Consider the following 17,782-nt stretch of genomic DNA (forward strand, 5'->3'; position numbering starts at 1 on the left):
ACGGATTCCGAGTATCGCAATAAGGAAGATGCGACGTCAACTAGCCTTGCGTGACGCAAAGATTTTTGACGATGCGAAAATAAAGCCAACTTTGCGCGTAATTTCTGCGAGCCCGAACGCTAATTCCTCGAGCGTTTAATTGAAGATGAAGAAGAGCACGAGTAAGCGGCTAAGGTGTATAATTGGGAGACAATAAAGAAATTGAACTTCGTGGAATGTATTGATAGAAATTTTAGATTACAATATTTTGTTTAACGAATTGGATCTTATCGCGTAGATAAATGCAATTTTTATTTTGCATTAATTACACGCACATTATTTCTTGTTAGAGTAAATACAAATTATAAGCTGTTTTGATTAATGGTTACCAATCATGCTATGGTGGCCCAGTTAAAAGTGCCGTCTGAAAGTGTAACTAATTAGACACTTTCGAAAGTTACCGCAGAGTCTGACGTGACAGTGTTTCATTCGGTTGCTTTACCGCAGACGCGATATTAATACACGTAATTTGCTGGAGAAAATCCACATTCTATTAATAATCTACGATGATGCGAAAGAATTCTAACGTTTTCGTGCGATGTACAATTAAATACAAGGAAAACATATGTACGATCTTTTCACACACACACACACACACACACACACACACACACTCTCTCTCTCTCTCTCTCTCCGAATTACATGCAAGGGCCGCTATTTCCACAAAGGAATTCAAGGTCTCAGGAATTTCGGGAAAAATTGGAACTGTTTCTGATAATTTTATCTGTGAGATACACAACCTTGGGTGTGAGCCAAAAAAGTATCTAGCAAGCGGACGAAATGACATTTTATCTGACGGAAATTTTATCCTATTTCCAGACTGTACACCCGTTCTTGGCAAGAATTCCCAATGTCTCAGGAACTGAAAAAGCATTCTTTTAGCAACATTTTTGAGACTCGTCCCAAACAAAAGTTTCGAACTAGCACGTGACGGTGTTAACAAACGAGCTTTCCAATATAGAGAAGCGTTTTTTTTTCACAAAGCATATAGAGTAGATTCGTAAAAATTAAATTTATATATAATTATATAGTTAGAAATAGATTTGCGTGAATAAGCTGTTTGTAATTAATAGTGATTAATCCGGCCAGTAATTATCAAGCCACAAAGTTGCATGAAATCTCGAAGAGAAGTTTGAAGAAAATCAACATAAAATATGTCATTAATAATAAATTTTACCAAATTATTAATATCAACAAGTCGAGCCATAATATTAATTTAACCGCTAAAGTTGTATAATTATCACGCTGCAGAATTTCGATTCATGCTTTCTCGTTGCAAGTCTCGTTTTCACGTTATATGCATCGGCGCGGCCGGGTCGAATCCGTCGTCATCGCTCGAACGAGCACGATTGCGAAACGCCGCGGCCCGACGATTGCGATTTGCGTGGGCGGCCTTTAAGGAGAAACGGCCGTGATTCAGAAACATACGTATGCACGCAGCAAGCGCTAAGAGGATAACCGTAATATCGCGAAGCGGCCGCGTAAACCGTGACCCACCTCAAGCGAGCGCGGGCTGCATGCGTGCACCTGCGACGGAGGCGGCGCAAGCGAGTCTTTACGCACGTGTTACACCTTGTCGAGCTCTCGCGCGACCTTTGTAGCGCCCGTAAACTCGTGGACGCATTAATAACACTGCCAGCTTAAGCGACTGCACGTACGATTAAACGATGGTGACGTGAGAAATTGTCGATCGATGCAGTCAGCTTTCGCATAAAAAAAATATCGTCAGTATCGTCACGTCGGCTGTTTCGTCAGTTGGCAGGAATCTCGACGCGAAACACAAAAAGGGGCGAGTATTTTCTAACGTTATATAAAGCGAATGTACGTATTTGTATAAATTTCTTTTTCAAATGTATGCTTATTACAATGCGATATCATAAACTTTCACGGTCTCCGAATCCTCCCTATAACGTGTAAAATAGCAAATTTTTAACGCGATGCGGTTTCGTTATTTATTGCTTTCTCATTTACTGCTTACTCGTTATTTTTCCGTTTTTTTTTTCGCTTCTGGCGAGCGTCGACCTGTGTTCACTATCGTACGGTGCTATTTGTGGCCGAATATGTAGGACGTTCATTACGATGATTTACCCAAGGATTGTCGTTATTACTCGCCTTTCAGGTCAACGGTAACGCGATCCGTTAAACACGCCACCCTGCGACCGGAATAGTGGTCCCCTTCGACAAGGAGATCGTCACGATCGAATTCTCTTATTACATCGACGCGTAATTAACTCGCGCGCGTCGCCGAAGAGGTCGATTCCTTGCGGGACTGATACAGAACAAAATGAGGTAATTAAGATAAATTTAAAAGGATAAAGGACTAAGAGCCGTGACAGGGTGTTAGTGTCTAAATATTTCATATTCTAAATATGAACCCTGGCTGAGGTAATATTTTTCGTAATAAATTTAGAATATGAAATATTTAGACATTAACACCCTGTCGCGGCTCTTAGTCCTTTATTCCTTTAAATTTGTGTTTATCACATTTGAGCAATACGAATCTTATTAATTTGAAGTAATTAAAATTGGATCGGTACTGATTGAGAGTTTTCTTCATTAACTCGAGTTCTCGCGGGAAACAATTCGAATGTGTTAATCATGCGCAACGAGTCCGAAGACCTAACGAAAGCCGCGTGCTCTTTCCTCGGCCACGAGCAAGTCGCGTGCAAACGCCCTCGGAAAAATCGCGATTTTTCGTCTCCTTCGTCAGCCGTCGTCGAAGCAGGACGTTCGGCAGAATCGGGTCAAATTCGTTCCGTCTAAAGTCTCGGCATCGATCGATTACGATCTCGATCGTGATTTACGAGCCTGAACGCGCTGCTGTAGGGGAGAAACTTGGCGTGCGCATGTCAAATCGATCTTTTGTCACACTTTAACGCGCTGTTGCCCTAACCTGAGTGGAATTTATGACAAGACATTAGATCAGATAGATCGCACTTGCATAGTGGCCTTTGCCAGCGAGCAGATTTCTTTGGCCCTGACCGACGTGTCGATTGTTTCGTTCGGTTGCTCGCGCCTAAGCGCAACGTGTACCTGATCTCCCCTCATGCGACTCGGCAACGTTCGTCTGATTGTCGATCGTGCGATTCGGCATGTATCTCGATCTTTCGTCGCGCAACGCAACGTTTCCGCCACGAGGAAAGTTGGCGCGAGTTTATGGCGAGAAACGCGACACGAAACGCACGCGAAACTAGCGGAAGTGGCTCGATTTTAACGCGATTTAATTTCTGGAAGTAGATTTAAAAATTAATCTTCGCGACTATTTAATTATTAATACGACAGTGACGTGCCACGATCTCACAGATTAACGCCGTTTTCAGCGATGCGGTAAAATTGGTAAAATAACAGTGAGTTTTCCTTAAAACTTGGTACTGCTACCAAATGTAATATTTAATTAATTATATTACCAGTTGGATCAACAACGAGTTTTATTTCAATTTTATTCATCACTGGTGGCTTTAAGTATACTCTACTGGTTAAATAAATAAATCTTCGTCAAAAGAAACAAAGCTCGAAAGGAATATTATGATTGACTTTATTGTAAATAGCGTCTCAATTCTTCGTGCATTGTTTATACATGATGGACACATGTGAGGTTCAGATAGTATCGGATTCGCTTAATCCGGAGCACGAATGTCCGGCGGCCATCCGGACGAAAGATAATACAGAAATCGAGGACGGCGGATTAGAAAAATAATTCGCTTTCACGCGATTCAACGGCCGGAAACTTGTTCGGCCGCGGGAGATCAATTCAACAATTAATCGTACATATTGAATAATTTTTTATACGCTTTCTAGTAGTTCTGCTAAGTGTTAACAAGTATAGACACTGCTAACGCTAACAGAAAATCCCGTAATTAAGAGGTAAGCGAGATTATAATTAAAGACTAAAGCACGCTCGTAATAGAGTTTCCGCGTTTTCTAAACGAACACGTGTAAACATTTATTACGCTCTATTAGCATGATATTACAGAGCGTTATTTTTGGCGGCAAGAGTTCCAAAAAGGGCTGAGATATTTGTCTTAGGTATTTGTTAGATTAATTTCATTCTCTTTAATGGTCAGAGAGAAGGATCATGCGTTACTTAAATCTCTGGCCTTGAAAGCTGTAATGGATCACGTGAAACGTGCGTTGAAGGAGCCTCCAATTACATGCGACAAGTACAAATAGCTAGCAAGCATGACAGTAGCAGACGATACGTATAAGGAAGGTCTACGCCATTTTAACGGTACATAGGAGTTATCTCTGCCGAACAAATTGTCCTCTTTTTTGCTCTCTCACGTAATTAGCCGCGATCTTTTGGTAAAAATGCGAGTTGTTTCTGTGCTGCGAAAATGATCGTGCCATGACGAGTATTGCGATTATTACAATTTTATGAAAACGTCGAAAGTAGCGTCATTTCGCGAAACTCCGAAAATATAACTGCAAGATTTAGACGTTACCACTTTTAGTTCTCCAATTAACAGACGATACAGCAAAATGTAATTTACGAATTAATTTTCAAGAATCTAGTATAGTCCGTAACACATATTTGCTTTTTGGGATAATATAAAAAATATTAATGAACCCATAAAAAAACATGAGCTTTAGAGATCTCTGAAAAATTGTTCTATTATGGAAGAAGCACGGTCGTGATGGACAATTAAGAGAGATTTTATTTGTTTTGGCAGACCACACGCCATACTGCCCCGACCTTAATTACTTAAGACTTAAGAGTCAACGATGGTAATGACAATTAACGGTTGGCACATTTCTCGTTGCGCCTCTGATAATAATTAAACACCCGTATCGCGCCGATATCCGCCGCGTCATATCTGCTTGATACGTCATACGTTAATATCCGCTCAATTTTCCAGATCAATTAATTTCCGGCAGATCCCGTTACGCGTTACACATCTGAATATTTGAGAGAGAATTCTTATTATTAATTAAGATAATCGCATTCTATCAACATTATATATTTATATTGTATACATTTTGGACTCGTGACACTTTTTTTAATATACTTCTTTGTATTAAGCGATTAAAAAGCACAAGATAAACGTCTCGTATACGATATTCTATTCAATTTGAAAAGTAAAACAATATATTTGCTCGCCTAATCAAACTTTTTCACGTTCTTCAAACTCTTTCCCGAAAAAAATGGAGCATTACTATCAGCTGACATGATCTTAGCTCGAATTGGAACATCGATGCAATCATTGCCAACTGGCAACGGGAAACATTTAAAGATTAGAGTACGGCACAGCGTGCCTCACTATGCTGAAACTTTCTTTCGACACGAAAGTACAAATATATCACTGTCATCGCGCGTGTTAATTAATAATTCATTTTCGCAGTTATACCGCGACTGATAATAATTGTACTCTTACACACGCGCAATATTAATGGCCAAGAAATTTTCTGGAAGTTAGAGTTTTACAAGAGTTCTTTCTCATATTCTTTTTGCGCCAAATGATCGATGATATCGGAAAAGGAACGAAAAGTACAAGCAATTTCTGCTGGAAGTTTCCATAACTTCGTCCGCTACTGTCAAACGCGCGCATATATCTTTCTCCTGGTTTTTCTCATAATTTTCTATGCAAAAGGAACATCAGAGAAACTGCGGAGAGACGAAAGTCGTATAACAATTTTATGGGCGAATCGGGCCAAGTCTATTTTCGAAATTCAATCGTTACTCGCGTCTGTCTCCTCCTTCGAGCTCTTGCCAAAGACGATCTTTTGCTAAATGAGACGTAACACAAGCTGCATACGGATGCTAATTATCGAAAAGATTGATCACAAATATCTCAGAAGGACATGTCTACGAGATCCTTTTAGCCTGATAATATCTCAATGATGTCTGCGACTGGTTTATTTCAGAATATCTCATTTGTTACACGATTTCTTCGCGCTATGAAAAACATGATAAAGGTTTACCTGGATTTCGAGCAGTCATTTTCGTGCAAACAGCTTTGCGAGCGTAACTTAACAGAGCAATCTATGACTCACCTGTAACAGAAAATTACACATTGGAAGAAAAAGGTGGTATTAAAAATTTCATCTAAGAAAAATGCGCATATAAACCTTCATAGTTACGTGACAGCTTACAAATGTCGTTCTAATTTATAATGAAGGAAATTTGTATGAATAATTTATGCGATAAGTTTTAATTAACGCTCTAACTCGAGACCACGACCTATCTACCTTCCACTGTCGAGAAACTAGAGATAATTAACAGGTTCCTGTGTGTGGGAGAGTTTTCCCTATAAATAATTTCCTGTCTGTTCTCTGGTATTCGCGAACGTTTATCTTGCGTGTTCTTCGAATTGATTTTCCGTCGTTTGTTTGAAAGCAATTTGGCGACGTCGTAGCGGAGCCATCGGAATGTGACGAAAAGGAGGCCGCGAAGGGGGAACAGAAACGTACGTTTGTGATAATACAGTAGTAACCAGCGGGCGACGCTCGATTGCGCTCCGATGGGGAAATTTAATTGAGTAGCGATACGCGTCGATAGCGAGCCGACCGGAAAAGCGGTCGCATGAAAAATCACGATCAAACGCAGAACGCCGCTTGCAATTCCGTCGTTTTTTTTATCAGCGAGGGCAACGTGTCGCCCACAGTCGTAAAAGCTGCTCGCTCCTAGCGCAGGACACCGTGTCGATATGTGGCGCATTAAATCATGCAGCAAGAAACTTATCCGTAAACATATATATTACGTAGTGTTCGTAGGCAATGAATACTTTCTCTCGTTTATTCTTCAAAAAATTAATTTTTTTGTTATAGAAAATTTTATTTAGTAGAGTACATTGCGCAACAGTTTTGCTATTTTCCATGCATCACAGATTTAGATGCAACTGAGCTCGAAACTTGAACGAGGTTCATTTAAAAGAAACCATTTTGTCACTAATCTAAAAGTTATTGCGATGCGGAATTCTGACTTTGAGGTCCGTTTAACCAACGGGATTACTTTACGAATTCATTTAAACGCATGTAAAAAAATGTGTACAATAATGTCCATTGTACATTTTTGTTGAATTAATTTTTAACGAGCGACGGTATTATCGAGAAACCATCGCCCGAGACAGAAAGCGCTGCTTTCGCCGACGGCTGCAGGAATCTGCAGCTCCGATGGTCGACGTCGAGAGTACAGGCAGCAGTCTGCGAGCTCCGCTCGCCAGACGTCGTGGTCGAGAAATCGCGTTGTGCGCCTTCGGTGGTAAAGACTCGAGGCGAGAGGTACGCTCGAAAAATGCGGAGCGCGCGCGCTTTCAAAAGACGCTTTTAGAGCGATGCCTCCTGCCGACCGGGTATCGCGAGGTTCGACCCAGCCCCGTTCGTAAAATTAGAACTACGGCGTGCCCGGCGTGATTCGCATTCCCCTCGTTTATTATCCTATTTCTGCGTTCACAATATGCGGAAATCGTACCACGATAAATGCTGGACGTTTACCGCACGCAGCGGTCAATAATCGTTAGCGCGAATCCTGTGGTTTTTCGAAAAACCAAATCCATTCCTAAGAAAATCGCGCGGGGTCGACAATAAAATATCAAAAGTTAGCAATTATGTAACGTGAGTGCATACATCTGTCGTGATTACTCTGTACGTGCACAGTCAGTCCGTAATTAGTAGCAATCTATGTGTAAAATTAGAACCTTGGAGGCAGCGACGCGTTCCCTTCCTTCGGCTATTTCTGCAGTCACGTTCGAGCACCCTAGACCTCCCGTTTCACTTTTGTTTACCCTCCAATCGGTACACTCGTAGCGGTGCACTGGGGACCGAAGGGACAGAATTACCGCTTCGCATGCTATCGCATTCCAAGTTGGTCTACCGTGCGATATCGATGACACTGATAATTTTAAATATATTTAATTACTTCGAATAAAAGATGGAATGATTCGACAGGAAGAACTCGCGCAAAAGAGAAATGTTTTTTAACCGGTGCAACATACATCAACGATTGCTAAGTCGAATTTTAATTAAATTTAAGTTTCGTAGTGCAAATCCAGCTACACATTTGCAACGTAGTCTTTTGCTAGTGTAAATCATGATTAATCTTGTAGTTCTGATCTTCGAATCGTGCTCCCATTGCAAAGCCATCGAGTCGCATTAGTTGCCAAACTTGCAAGTGCGAACGTGCGATGGTTAGCATTACTTAAATTCCGACTAAATGCGGGCGAACAGTGTAAGAAGGCAAACAATGATCTTGAGAAATTATGTCGCGGCTGTTTAACGAGATATTCTGCGTTACAGCATGCCGTGGAAAGTTGGTAAATGCTTCGGGACTTATTCCCTTCGTTACGATTCTTCGTAGCGGTTGCTTAACATCGGCAACTTTAAGTGAATTTCTAACGACTTCGGGATTTAGGCGCAATTATGGGGATTGAAGGAAGAATGCATTTGCACTGAATCCACTGGATGCAAATGAATGGCGAAAGGTATAGGACACGAAAGAGGACGAGCAAATGCGAACGCAGCCGTGTTAATTAATGATTATAAAAAATCGCCTTGCTAAACGAGCACGTGAGTCTAACCGGCTACGAGATGATCTTGTCTCATTTACATCTAGAAAATGTTAGTAGGTGCGTCGAGAAATCACAGTCCAAGCGACGCATCTTATCTCTTCGCGGTAATCATTAAAGATGACGTGTGATTCAAATTCTACTTGTTGAGCAACTGTAATCAAGTTGCTGATTGATGCTGACCAATTAATAAAACTGGTTCACGTCGACTTAAAGTCGAGACTGCCGAGACTTTGTTTATTGTCCCGGGGTAATATTGGGAAATCGGCGTCTGGTTTTCCTCGAATCCACCACGTAATACTCTGGAGCGATTCTCTAGAATTATTTTCAGAAGCGTGACTTCGCGTCGTTACGGCAATCTCTTGTTGTCAGCTAATTAGCTGCAATCCCGTTGCCACATTATGAGACCGATTATGCAGAGCGAGCGGCTGCACCGAGCGAACGCGCTTATTTGGCGTTTTCGGTCTCGCCGCGGCATTTGCATAATATAATTGTCGCCCCTTTCGCGAGCGATAAATCGGTTCATCGGCGCTCATAACTTATCCCATATTTCAGAAGATTGCCTGACCATGTCTAGCAAATTTTTGTGTTTAAACTCACAACGGTTCGACCGTGGTTTGTGGCCCTCCTCAAGTGATAATTGTGTCAATAATTCCGTACGGTAAATCAAAAGAACAGATCTTAATTTCACGAACGGCAGAACGTAACTAAGTGTTTCTAGAGTTCGTTGGAAAGGGATCCCATATTGTTTCGGGAACGTTTCTCGCGGCTGTGCCTTTTAATCCGCGATTGCACGGCAAAGGTACGCGCAAAGTGCATCTATAAAATCGTCCGTCGTACCGTATCAATATCCAAGATCCACTTCCGAATGCTATCGCGAATAACGAATGATACTGAGATTAGAATGCCAGATACAATAATGAGCGTCCGCAATTTCTCCCATCGATAACTTTGTCGGCAACGCACGCAAACGAGCGCGCGGTCGATCTATATGGAAAACGATCCCGGCGGCTTTTTAAATTATGCAGCACTCCAGCATCCCTCGGACCTTTATCTATACATTTTAAACCGATCGCCTCGTCCGCATCGATCATAAAGAAAGACAAATTGGAAATTTGCACATTGCTTCCTCATCATGTGGCCCAGTTTTTTTTTAATTTAAAGGTGCAAATTGGAAATTTGGCAGGATCAACATTGTGGCAAGTTGTCTATTCAAATTTGGCTTCCTCATAGAGGAAGCTTTGTGAGTTAATGTGCAAATTAAATAAGAATTTATGTGGGAGTTCATCAATTTCATAAACTCATCGAAATTTATGGAATTATTATTGACGATGAGATAACAGACGTTACAACTTCTTAACACAAATTTATGGTAAATTTATTATAAATTATAAGATGCTTCTAAATATGTTTTAAAAGAAAACTGGATAAAATTTTTTTCACGAAAACAAAGCTTCCTCTATGAGGAAGCAAAAATAAGAATTAAAAAAATGGCGCGACGTTACGCGAGAGGAAGGAAGCGATCGTAGAGTTAGGGCCGAGAGAATCGGTCATTACCTTTCCAATTACGAGCCGGGCAAGACACGTCCGTTAACGGCGCAATTATGCGTTTGTAATCCGGACTGTGGCCTTTAATCTGTCTCGCAACGCTCGTTTTTACACCCAATCGCGAGCGGTCCCCTCGAGAAAAAGGCAACTGTTAATTGGGGCATCGAGCGGGGGTGAATGAGGGGGGGGGGGCGACGTTTACGAAAGGATTTATTTAAATCGCTGCAACGGTCGTCTATGAGTTATGGACACGGTTCCGCAACACTCCCATCACTGATCCGTACAGCGTGGTGCTTCATATCGGGATGAAACGACCCCGTTAGACGAGACAGAAATGAATCTCGTCATTACGCGCGGGATGCAATGCTTTATTTATTGATTCGATCTGGCAGCGATTGTGATCGATGATCGTGTGTCGCGAGGCACCATCGGTACAACGTGCTATCAATATTTCTCATCTCCACGTCCGATCGTTTCCCGTCAAAACTTTCCTCGCGGATGCGTCAGTACTCTTGTTCTGCTGACGCTCTCGCGGTCACAGATTTGCACAGCTTCTATCAGGAAATCTAATTCGCCCGATTACGTAAGAAACGAAATTCTTTCATGTGACGAGGAACAAAGTAAGACTGACTCGCCGAAGCTGTATTAAAATTCTTCCCGCATGGCAAAGTCCCATCTCCTTCTACAATATATTAGACCAAAGTAGATTCCATCGAGTTAATAAAGCTATGAACATTTTACGTAATCTTTCTCGAATGTCCTATACATATGTATGCGTTCTTTCCGTATCGCATTCAAAGATGCTTCTGCGCGTAAACGTTTCATTCCGAGACAATCCGATGCGCGATCGAAAGAGAAAGAGACTGATAAACGAGCGTTCATTGGTACCTGGTGTCGATAAGTGGCAGCTGCCCGCGGTTGTTCGTTAAGCACTGTAATTACTATTCTCACGAATCCGCCGGCCGTCGCGCCGGGATTACGGAACTCGCTACCACGGGACAGGCTGTGTTTTCCGTCGGAGAGAAACCGATTCGCAATACGCTGATTAGCGATCATCATCTCGAATTCGATCGCATTAACCGATAGTAACGACGACTTCTGACTGCCATCGATCCCTCGATCGAACATGCGCCATGCCCGGGGCAACCGTGCCACGATAATCGACGGTTCCTCGATCCGAGTCGGCGGTTCACGAGGGCTGCCGCAATCCGTCTTATGCAGTTATTACTCGCGATACGTATACCGCTCAAGGCTCTTGTATCAGATCAGGGTTACACCGAAGTGTCCCACTATCGCGTTACTCGTTCATTCTGTGGCGAACTTGGGCTTAATTTCTCCACAGCCAACGTTAAAACGATCTAAACTGGAAGCTGCAAAGCGTACTTCGAAATTTTTCGAAAGATATCGCTAGAGACAATTAAGAAAAAAACTCCAGCGGTTCGTCAAACCGACCCACGTCCACGTTGAATAATTTGTCGAATCACTTCTCTCTAAAAGTCAATCGATGGATTATCACTGAAAACAGTGACTAGTCACTGATTCACAGTTATAAGTACACCACTGTGACTTTCAGTGGTAACTGTAAATCAGTGATTATCCGCTGTTTTCAGTGATAATCCACTGATCGATTGTTAGAGAGTTCTCACGTGGCAAACCATGAAAGATGAATTAAGAGTCAGAGAGTTCTTCGACACAGAGATATAAGTAATTGAGCGAGTATCTCAGTCCTTGGCTAGGTTTGTAAAGGAGGGTCAGTATGAATTGTCAGCTTTTATATGCACTCAATGACCAGGATCTGTTATGTTTCGACGTCGGGCGAGAAGCGTACAAGACGACTCTTTCGGCTTCGTTTTGCGACAGGTGGACGGGACTGTCGACAGGAAACGTAATGGCAAAATTCGTTTCGGAACGCTCGAAGCGTCGAATCAATTTGCGCGCTGCGTTGACGGAGAGAGGAGCGGAGAAAATCTAGACAGTCGTTGCGATGCTTAATGACCGCGTTTAATCGAGGAATGTATAATGAATAAATGGAATTATCCGGAATGGCAGGTTTCCGTCTCTGTCGCGGAGGCGGTTTTCACTGCGATGCAATCAAACGAGATACTTAACTTCTGAAAGTTTCGAAAAGTGACGATGAAAGTCGCACTTGCTAGTAATGATGTCAGGTTAATAATAATTAGAACTAATTATAAGCTTTCATAGTTTCTTATAATCGCGTCTCTCGCGTCGGAAACTGCTCCTTCGCGCCATCGTCGCTCGTACGATGAGACAGAACGGCTTCCGCCGTGTAAAACTTCTACACATTAAAAACTCAAAAAAAGGATACATTGCCACAAAGTATATAATAATACCAATAATTACGAAGAGATAAATACAGAAATAGATAGCGTGAAAACGTCGTTAAAATCTGAAATATAACATCCGCGCTGCGGATTAATTTCCGTATCGCTATTTATGGCGGTTCTCGTCTTTTACTTTAACCGCACGATACGTAACGCATATGACGGACGCGATAGCGGACGTGGGCGCGCGCATGAATTTGCATAAGGGCCTTGCAGAGTCGGTTCTCTCGAAGAGGTTGCCATTACTGGCACACGTAGGCAATGATAGATATCTGGTACGCGATGGAGATTTCGCCATGGATCACGTGAGCACGGCGACATAGTTCGGCAGTGGTGTTTCGCGAGTCGCTATTCTTCAATGAAATCTCACAGAGCTCCGACAACGCGGCTTCGATCGGATAACGCGAGACTGGCGTTTAACCTTTAATGGAAAACATAATCGACGAGATAATCAGGGACGACATGAAACGACGATACAAGCGATTTTCTCTCTGGTAAGGATGGGACTTTCGCGAGAATATTTTAAGATCGAAAACGAAAACGACATTTATGACAAAAGTAAAAATCTGTAGATATGTTACTTCTTTATATCATACACGGGGAGAGCATTTCCTCTTAAAATTTACCCTGAAAATCGTGCGATCGTGGGACAAAATGGTATTTCGAAGAACTTTATAAGAGTTTTTTGAAAGAATGCCATACATTCTGCTAGTAAAATGTATACTAAGTATAATTACTAGTAGAAAGTGTGGTAAAATTTAAAAAAACTCTCATAAAATTCTTTGAAATGCCGTGTTGTCCCATGATTACAATATTTTCAGGGTAAATTTTACAAGGAAATTCTCTCCGCGTATTATTTATAATCAAAATATCTTCAAATATTAGTATTTTTTTACTATCGAATTATGTTATAATCTATTCCATTGTAACAAAGCAATTTTTTCGACTATAAAAGCCCTGTCGACGCGGACAGAAATAACTCGTGAACGGTCGACGCCTTTAGACGGCGGATGTGCCAAATACTTTTGCCGGCGCATAACGGAAGCTGTTATTTTTGCCGCTGGTCTTCCTTTCATGCGGATCAATGAGAGAATTTATATCAGCAGCGCCAATTATGCGTGTAACATGACGAGTAAGTGAAAATTGAAATATGTAGTACTGTGTTTTTGCGCTCTAGCGAAATAAGATACAAAGAAAAATAACTCCTTTTATACATGGCAACGTATTGTGTTACACATGAACTATATGTGCAATGGAGTAAACATGCGCGGCGCGTTCGAATGATTCAGCTTTTACGGGAAGGCTTAATATAAGCGTCGCGCAAGATTCACGGGGCACGAAACTTCTTGTTTCCACGCAAAGGTACACGTCCCAGATGTGCCGCCAGTCCAAATCCGGTGACTGAAAATTAACGCCACTTTTACGACGTCCGGTGTTAACACAATTGCAATTACCGACGCGGTTATATGTCGCAAATCCTTTTCTAAATACTTGCTCTCGAACGTTAGCGGAAAAGCAAGATAATAAAATCATTGTTCTTGATTAATCTCACTGGCAATTACTTGTAAGGATTGTACAAGGAAATAATTCGGTTTTGACTATAAAACAAAAATATTTCCAATCAAGAGATTCGTGATTAATTTAACATCATTTTAGACAAGACATTTCAAATTCTCTAAATTAGACAAAAAATTCGTAGGTAGAAAATCCATAAGATAATCGGTTCGCGCAATAAATCCACTTGTGCTGTCTAGAATCAAACGATTTAAATTAAGTTATCCATGATCTCTATAAGCCGATAGGGATTATCACGATCAGCAGAGACCCAGGTGCTTCTAAATAGTTTACCAATCCAATTTTTAATCGCCCTAATCAACCTTAATCGTCACAGCTTCAATCCAAAGCTAATCGGCAATTGCAGCTTGTTAGGCTACTATTTCCAGAAGAGACCGCTGCGTCAACGCACGCACGCGTCATCCGCATCAGCAAGGATAACCACAGCACGGACAGACCGCCGAACGCTGCGCTCCAAGCGTAAAGAGGAAAATCAATGTTCACGAGGAAGGCTGCGCTTGTTGCGTCACCCACAAGTGGAATCAAATCGAATAAACTATCCGAACGTTCAATGCGATTAAGGAAACGATCGCCGATATGGGGCTTCCGGTAGATCGAACAAAATCGTATTATGTCACGAGCCGGTTACGGGTGACTTGTTTTCATAAACGATTACGCGGCGAAATTGCCGATGCTAAATTTAGCGCGGTCGTTATGGCGATGGAGAAGCCTTGAGGTGATAAGAGGTAATCAATAACACGTCCTCGTCGTTGCATTCATCAGAGAATTATTCGTTAATAAATGACACCAAAATTCTACGGGCAATGTAATCGCCCATGTAAACCCCGCAGCGCGGGCTAAGATTTTAATTCACAAAGTAGGTGCGATAAAATACAGAAAAGCTAGAAGCGTGTAGGTGAATTCAAGCACACAATAGAGTTAAATCTTGCTTAAAAGATGAGAAATAATATAGTGTCACAGTGTGAATGTCTCTGATAATCCCTCGTCGCCTACTCGACCAGCTAAATGGGACGAATCCATTTTGCAGTACTCGACCTTGACACAGGGAAAACAGCAGGCCGATATCGAACCAAGTGTTTGACGAGTGTTCGACGAGAAAGCTAAAAGCATCGATTGAAAAGCTTTCAATCCATCCTTATAACGAAGCAGCGTGAAAAGTGTGAGAGTCCGATGACAAGACCGTCACCTGGTTCGTCGAACGGATAGGTGGATTTATCTGTCGACACAAAAATTGATAAGCGATTTTGCTAGCGTCCTTAGGCTGCGTTCAGAAACGTCACCCGAATGCCCAGGTGTATTATTTTATCCTGGTTTAACATACACGGTGAGCAACGTTAGGGGCGGAATCACGATTGTTCACGAGCTCGTTGAAAAATAATATTATTTTCCGCGCCGCGTTATTCGACCAATTAGATTTATGGGTCAATGACCTAACGATCGCTAACGCAAACCCACGGGGCGGTTGGTAAAATCGACCGTCTCGACTACAAAGGAAGGAGGTATTTTGGAAGAAATCTTGGCCCAACACAAGCGGTCCGACGTCTCGCCAAAATTCGAGCAACTCGCGAAGGTCTACGGCCTGGCGACCCGTTTCGTGTGGACACCGTTCGACCTTCATCTCCTCCCGTCTCTTCTCGCGCAGGTATGCGAATTCTCTATCTCTCTCTATCTCTCTCTTCGTCTGATCTTTCTCGGTGCGGCAAAGAAGCGGTGGAGGAGCGGAACGGCTGAAGGAAGCTGAAGAAGCGTCCGTGAGGAAGAGAGAAGAAAGAGAAAGACAGAGAGAGAGAGAGAGAGAGAAAGAGAAGAGAAAGACAAGAAGTCTCGAGAACAACAACCGACTGGCGTCTCGAACGTAAGAGAGGCAGCAGCAACAGCAGCAGCGACGTGCAGACAGGAAATGTTACCTCGAACGACGGTCGTGACTGGCCAATCGGAAGCGTCTAGTCGTTTACAACACCACATATTACCGAAGCAACGCGGGGATAATATCGATAACGAGGACACGCTAATCGAAGAGGAAAATGTCTGCGAGTTTTTTCTCCCGGACACGCGGACTCTCTCCTCTCTGCTTTGGCTCGAGACGCTCGGCTCGGCTCGGCTCGGCCTGGGCTCGCCCCGAAAGGTGGAGCGCAGTGAACCCCCGGCTGGCTAGCGTCGCGACGCTGCGCGGCGCCGACGGTGGTCGATAGACGCGACGCGCCGAATGGTTTTCCCCCGTTTCCACAGTCGCACCGTTTGCAGTTCGCAGGCTAGACCAGGAGATGGTGTTGCCGGGGAACACTGTGGGCCCCGCGAAGACCTTGAGACGCTACGTCGAATGCGACGGCGATGCCGTCGCGATGACGTCGGCGCGACCCGACGCAGAAAGGGCATCGATTTTCCTCGGATTCGCACGATTACCGACTGCCGAGGGTGTCACGTTTCGCGCAATTGAATGCAAAATGGCAGTGTATGCGCGTAGGACCTGAAATTTTGAACCGAATCAATTAACTCGGTGGCAAATAATTAAATTCCACGCGAAGATGGAACATCATTCGCTGCAGAATGTCGGATTAGTAAGGTCGAAAAACCGAGAATGGAGAATAATTTTACTTAATTGGCTGTAACGAGCTCTAACGGGATAATTGTCTTCAATTTAAAGGAGGCTCGCTAGGGCGATGCATTCGAAGGTACATAAACTGTATTGGTTAAGATCTCGGATGAAGATCCGAAGAGTGCAGTTAAGCTCGATCTGACCTTCCGGATGGCTCGTATTGTAATCTCGAACGCGAACGCGGCGGTCTCGAAGCCATCCCGTGGGACTGCCGAGATCGGACGAGGCCTCGATTAATCGAGGATCCGACCCGGCGCGCCTCGCAGACGGATGCTCCTTCGCGCGGATGGCGTACGGGCGAAGCCGTCGATTTATGTGCATTTCTCTGAGATTCCCATCCCACGGCCGCGGGCGATAGATAACGTAAACGAAGCGTTACACGCTCGACCTTAAAGTCTCTCTTTCTCTTGGCCTAATCTCGCCGACAACTTCCGACGAAATCCAATCAACGAAAAGTTTTTCAATCTGCGGAACCGTTGGAGCGAGGCCGCGCGGATTACAGCGAGGAATTGAACACGTAAACTCCCGAGACAACCAGCATTGAGCAAAATCAACATTCCCTCTATCGAATGCTGCGGACTGTAACGACTTGATACGTGTCTTCGCGGTTCGCAATTTATGTATGCTACCAGTTTCACTAAATTATAAAACGTATCCAAGCGATACGATTCGGTATCGAAACGTCGCCTAAAAAAGGTATAATAGTATCGATAAGTTTACATCGATTTGCACTGATTACTGAATAATCAAATGACGCGTCGCGAACAGTCATTTTACGTTTCTACTTGAAGTAGAAAAGAAATGGACGAAGCGTACGTCGCACATGCTAAAATAACGCATTGCTGCAATGTAGTTCATAAATTTCGTCTAATTTTTGTATGATAAAATAGCGTATAAGATCGGAGCTTTCTGACTCTACATTGGCGGCACGAAAACGCGGTCTTCGTTCCGGAGATCGTCTCGAAATGTTCATCCCTTTATTTCGCCGAGGCTGAATCGCTAAGGTTCCAGGAAATCCGCTGGCATTCCCGAAGGGTGAATCCGATGTTTGACACGAAACCAGACAGGCGCTAGCGGAGCACGAAGAAGCTGGTTGGGCTCGTTGGAATCGCGGCAGGATTAAACGGGCAAATTACGGGTTTGCGGCGGACCACGAAGAGGAGGAGGAGAAGAATGAAAAG

At 43.1% G+C, this 17,782-nt stretch overlaps 1 protein-coding gene across 4 annotated transcripts in view; it reads right to left on the bottom strand.

Moving 5' to 3' along the window:
* LOC105568792 (MAP7 domain-containing protein 1-like) overlaps positions 1-17,782 on the bottom strand; it is a 156,393-nt gene that overhangs the window by 107,772 nt on the left and 30,839 nt on the right. Inside the window, exon 1 of one of the 4 annotated variants that reach the window (XM_012024751.1) lies at positions 5,959-5,992. The exons of the other annotated variants lie outside the window; for them this stretch is intronic. Within the exon in view, the coding sequence (XP_011880141.1) occupies positions 5,959-5,977 (19 nt within the window). The 5' untranslated portion in view covers positions 5,978-5,992. Of the gene's footprint in view, positions 1-5,958; positions 5,993-17,782 lie in introns of those variants that run through there. 4 annotated transcript variants of the gene reach the window in all.

Source organism: Vollenhovia emeryi, unplaced genomic scaffold, assembly GCF_000949405.1.
Source record: "Vollenhovia emeryi isolate VEMERY1.0 unplaced genomic scaffold, V.emery_V1.0 DF939127.1, whole genome shotgun sequence".
Taxonomy (NCBI): domain Eukaryota; kingdom Metazoa; phylum Arthropoda; class Insecta; order Hymenoptera; family Formicidae; genus Vollenhovia; species Vollenhovia emeryi.